Genomic DNA, 5,213 nt, shown 5'->3' with positions numbered 1-5,213 from the left:
AAATGAGAATAATTGAAAAATATAATCTGATTTGTTAGTATAATTGATAATAGGATAACATTGAATCACTTTTATAAACGTTAAGGATACAAATAGGACGATTTAAACGTTATGGACACAAATAAGACTTACCCCAAACGTTAGGGACAAAAACGATACTTTACTCTATATTTTTTTTTTCAAGATTTTTAATCTCTCTAGAGAGTTTGATTGAGAAACTCTACATAGCATATGAGAATCTATCATCATACAATGAAATTCAATTTGGGCAGAAATTTGTTTTAGATAATATTTATGCAACGATGAAAAAAGATATAAATTATTAAAGGTACTTGTAAATTTATGATTAATATTGCATATTTTTCATACATAGAATTTTTTAATTGACGATCTTTAGATACTAATAACATCTTCATGTCAATTAAGGGTTGATTAAATCTATAAATTATCGATATAAAAAATTAATACTTGGCTGCAAAAGAATACTTGATTTGGAAGTTGATAGATAAAAAATAAAGAGTAGAGGGTTAATTAGAATCATGTTTAAAGAATTTTTAGCAGATAAATTGAGCTAATGACTTTAACTAGATGAAGCTATCTACATTATTTTATAAAACCTGTCTTCTAAAATGCCAAAAGCTTACAGCTACAGTATTCTCTCCGCTTTTTTTCACTTAATTGTTGTTTTAAAATGTAATATCTCACTATATATTTTTTAAGTGAGACTAAAATAAAATATGTGAAAAAATAAGTGAAAAAATAGTTGAATAATAAAAAATCATACTTGATAAAATAATTGATAGAAAAATGGAAAAAATTTATTCTTACACTATAAAAAAAATTGTTTTGTAAGATTTTAGAGAAAAAAAAGTATAAAAAATATGATTTGTATTAAAAATAAGATCAAGAAGAATAAAAATATTTTTTTCAACAAATATAAAATAAGAATTGGAAACGAATTATTGTGGGACAGACTTAAAATTTAAAAACAAAAAATAAGTAAAAGAATTTTAATTTTTTAAAATAAAAATGGGATAAATTTTGTAATTATTTTGCCAAGGCTATTCTTTGGGTTTTTTATTTAAATAAATAATTAAATATGAAAATATTCTCAAGGACAAAATCGTACTTCAGTGGTAACAAAAGGCTAGTTTCGTCAAACTAGACATGCGAGGGTTTATGAAGGGCTTAACCCTCAACAAAATAACACACCCCCTCCCATTTCCTTCTTTCAACAGCATCCATGGACGTTTCCAGCACAATTAAGCCCCATTTCCTAAATTCCCGAACAGTATTCTAGGGCATGTTTCAAAAACCTTCGATTTCAACAATTCCATTCGCTCCTTCGCTTCATTGAACAAATCAATGTTGAAGCTCATCACTTCCTCGTCCTCCCGCATCCACCACCATCGCTTCCCCTCTGCCGCGGCGGTTACGGCGCTCCGGCCCGTCGCTGAGTCCAGCTCCCCGCTGCTCCGAGTGCTCAATTCACTTGGCGGGTTGGGCCGGAGGAATGGTAACTCGGTTGGGCGCTTATTTTTCTGTTCCGGTTCGGGTTCTGGCGACGGGTCGGATCAGGCGGTTGACGCGGAAGTGAAGTCGACTGAGTCCGGTGCCGCCGACGAGGCGCAGGCGAAGGCTTCTTCGGCTATAGTGTCCACTTACCCCAGACCTGAAGATTACCTCACTGTTAGTTTTTCTGGATTTATTTTAGAACTGTAGTTGTTTAAATTAGTCTTCAACAATTGCCGAATTTTGGTTTTTGGTTATTGATGCTGTGTTTGAAGTTAAGTCTTGTGGGACAAACTTAAAATTTAAAAACAAAAAATAAGTAAAAGAATTTTAATTTTTTAAAATAAAAATGGGATAAATTTTGTAATTATTTTGCCAAGGCTATTCTTTGGGTTTTTTATTTAAATAAATAATTAAATATGAAAATATTCTCAAGGACAAAATCGTACTTCAGTGGTAACAAAAGGCTAGTTTCGTCAAACTAGACATGCGAGGGTTTATGAAGGGCTTAACCCTCAACAAAATAACACACCCCCTCCCATTTCCTTCTTTCAACAGCATCCATGGACGTTTCCAGCACAATTAAGCCCCATTTCCTAAATTCCCGAACAGTATTCTAGGGCATGTTTCAAAAACCTTCGATTTCAACAATTCCATTCGCTCCTTCGCTTCATTGAACAAATCAATGTTGAAGCTCATCACTTCCTCGTCCTCCCGCATCCACCACCATCGCTTCCCCTCTGCCGCGGCGGTTACGGCGCTCCGGCCCGTCGCTGAGTCCAGCTCCCCGCTGCTCCGAGTGCTCAATTCACTTGGCGGGTTGGGCCGGAGGAATGGTAACTCGGTTGGGCGCTTATTTTTCTGTTCCGGTTCGGGTTCTGGCGACGGGTCGGATCAGGCGGTTGACGCGGAAGTGAAGTCGACTGAGTCCGGTGCCGCCGACGAGGCGCAGGCGAAGGCTTCTTCGGCTATAGTGTCCACTTACCCCAGACCTGAAGATTACCTCACTGTTAGTTTTTCTGGATTTATTTTAGAACTGTAGTTGTTTAAATTAGTCTTCAACAATTGCCGAATTTTGGTTTTTGGTTATTGATGCTGTGTTTGAAGTTAAGTTTGAACTTTGAAGTGTATGAATGAAGAATGTGTGTGTCGAAATTGTAGTTAGGTAGTAAATTATCATTGTTATGCAAGGTGTGGACTGTGGAGTTATGGATCAAGTTAGTTTTTTTTTTTAATTTAACAGAAAAAAAAATATTTTTAATATGTAAACTGTGTCCAAGGCTGCGAATTCTTACTTGTCTCAATGCAACAGTACACTGTGCTGTTCCTTCATCAGGCAAATATAGCTATGGTTTCAATGTCCATTTTTTTAATTATTTTACTCGCTAAAGTAAATATTTGGAGTTTATCAATGGTATGCCTTTTATACATTGATTTATTACCATTTTCCTCGTTTGGAGAATATAATAAAATGTTTGTATTCTTATGTTTGCTCCGATCAGGTTTTGGCATTGCCATTGCCACATCGGCCACTTTTTCCAGGATTTTATATGCCAATCTATGTTAAGGTACTGTTTCTTATCAAAATGATGGACTGATGGTTAAATATAGCTTGAAAAAGCTGCCAGTATGGTTGTCTGATTGGTATTTTACTATGCATCTAGGATCCAAAATTGTTAGCAGCTTTGCAGGAAAGTCGAGAAAGACAAGCCCCTTATGCTGGTGCTTTCCTTCTTAAGGATGATCCAGGGGCTGATCCAAGCATAGTATCTGGCTCTGAAACGGAAAAAAGTGTGTATGATTTAAAAGGAAAAGAGCTGTTTAATCGTCTTCATGAAGTTGGGACTCTAGCTCAAGTATGAGTTTTTGAATCAATGACTTACATATCTTGAATATTTGCATCTGGTTTTGTCGCTAATCCTGTTTTCAATGCCAGATTTCGAGCATCCATGGGGAACAGGTGATTCTGATTGGTCATCGGCGTCTACGTATAACAGAGATGGTATGTATTGACCAAATGGAAAACACAGAAAAATTGATGTTTGATGTATCTTTTTGTGCCATCCTACTTGTACAACTGGGTGTTTCTCGCACTTGAAAGGGATTTCTGTTTACAAATAATCATTTCTCTTAGTAGCGTCTGAAATATTCTGATGATTATTTGATGTGAAAACTTGTGTCTTATCTACAGGTTAGTGAGGATCCACTTACTGTAAAAGTTGATCATCTCAAGGTTCGTTTGTAACTGCTATCTATTGTTTCCTTAGTCTACATCTTGGTCAGGAGTAATAGGTTTCTTTGCCTTGTTATTGTAGTTTTATGTGGTTTTACTTGGTGATGCAGGATAAGCCATATAATAAAGATGATGATCTTATAAAGGCCACATCTTTTGAGGTTATATCAACCCTAAGGGATGTTCTTAAAACAAGTTCCCTTTGGAGAGACCATGTCCAGACTTACACTAAGGTTTGGATCTTTCTCTATATGAGTTTATTAGGGAGAGGGAATTGGAGTTATCCTTTGTTTATGTGGCACTGTTTGTTTGCATCAATTACTTTCTAGTGTCTCATGTTTAAGTTACTTGACTAAATGAATCTTTTCTTAATATTGTAACAAATCCAATGAATTGATCTATCACACCATCTTGTCACATGGAAAATAGTTATTATCCATCATTTTTTATAATTTTACTGTGAGTGGAACCGAAGTGGTAGAAGGAAGAAATATGAAAGGTTTAGTGAGGAACAAAAATGTTTGGTAAAGGGTAGGTAAATTATTATTATTCGCATTAACCACATTAAATTCCTTGAAAATGTACCGTTTTAATGTGTTTTTAATGACTAAAACTGTTAACATATAGACATATACATCCATTGGAACGGGATCAGAATGTTAAGTGAGCATTATTCTTGTATACAAAACCACAATGGATTAGCAATATATGAGAGTTCCCTTGCTCCCCAGACTTAATGACTAATTTCTCATCTGAACCTGTTCTACACCTCTAATAACCATAATCTCTTTTATTTCTTCTTGCTAATTAACTAATTCCTTCCAAGGCCCAGGGTCCTTTTAACATAATTAACCCCCAACCTCAAATTCAGTTGTTGCACATTTTCCTTTGTCCTGTTTGCTTTATTGTACAATGTTGAGAACCCCAAACATGTGATAGCTTTCACTATTTTCATGTATTCAAGAAGCATCACTCAAATTCAAATATGCTGGATCTTGGTGATATGGACTTGTTAGGCATCCTTGCAACATAATATGGGTTTTGTAATAATCATTTACCTTAGGTTTGCTGTGGAGGAAACTAAAAGTTTGTTGTTTAATTTAATATAATTGTCCATTGTGCATGTTTGACATTAATACATTATAGAATACTTGAGTTTGTTTCATGTCATATCAATTGAAAATTGAAATATTATCTATCTGTCTGATATGAGATATGAGCTGCATTTACAGCAAACAAATCAACAATAATTTTTTTAAATATAACTTCCATTTCAATCAGAAGATCAAGAGGTTTCAGTCCATTATTATATTTCAATTATTTGGTTGAGTCAGTTTGTTCCTTGTAAATAATGAGGAATTTTCTGAAAGAAAATTCTTTTTATAACATAACTGCAGGATAGTGAAACTATATTCTTTTTACAACCTATAAGCAACTGAATGGACTATACGATCATGTACTATACAAT

At 34.6% G+C, this 5,213-nt stretch overlaps 1 protein-coding gene across 2 annotated transcripts in view; it reads left to right on the top strand.

Moving 5' to 3' along the window:
• Positions 1,195-5,213, top strand: part of LOC107618105 (lon protease homolog 1, mitochondrial) — an 11,996-nt gene continuing 7,977 nt past the window's right edge. Inside the window, exons 1-6 of one of the 2 annotated variants that reach the window (XM_016320043.2) lie at positions 1,195-1,689; positions 3,015-3,080; positions 3,177-3,368; positions 3,449-3,514; positions 3,704-3,745; positions 3,856-3,978. In XM_016320043.2, coding sequence (XP_016175529.1) covers positions 1,366-1,689; positions 3,015-3,080; positions 3,177-3,368; positions 3,449-3,514; positions 3,704-3,745; positions 3,856-3,978 — 813 coding nt within the window. In that variant the 5' untranslated portion in view covers positions 1,195-1,365. Of the gene's footprint in view, positions 1,690-2,022; positions 2,522-3,014; positions 3,081-3,176; positions 3,369-3,448; positions 3,515-3,703; positions 3,746-3,855; positions 3,979-5,213 lie in introns of those variants that run through there. The other variant, XM_016320042.2, reaches the window with a different exon arrangement.

This window comes from Arachis ipaensis, chromosome B09 (genome assembly GCF_000816755.2).
Source record: "Arachis ipaensis cultivar K30076 chromosome B09, Araip1.1, whole genome shotgun sequence".
NCBI lineage: Eukaryota > Viridiplantae > Streptophyta > Magnoliopsida > Fabales > Fabaceae > Arachis > Arachis ipaensis.
This window is presented reverse-complemented; position numbering and strand designations above follow the sequence as displayed.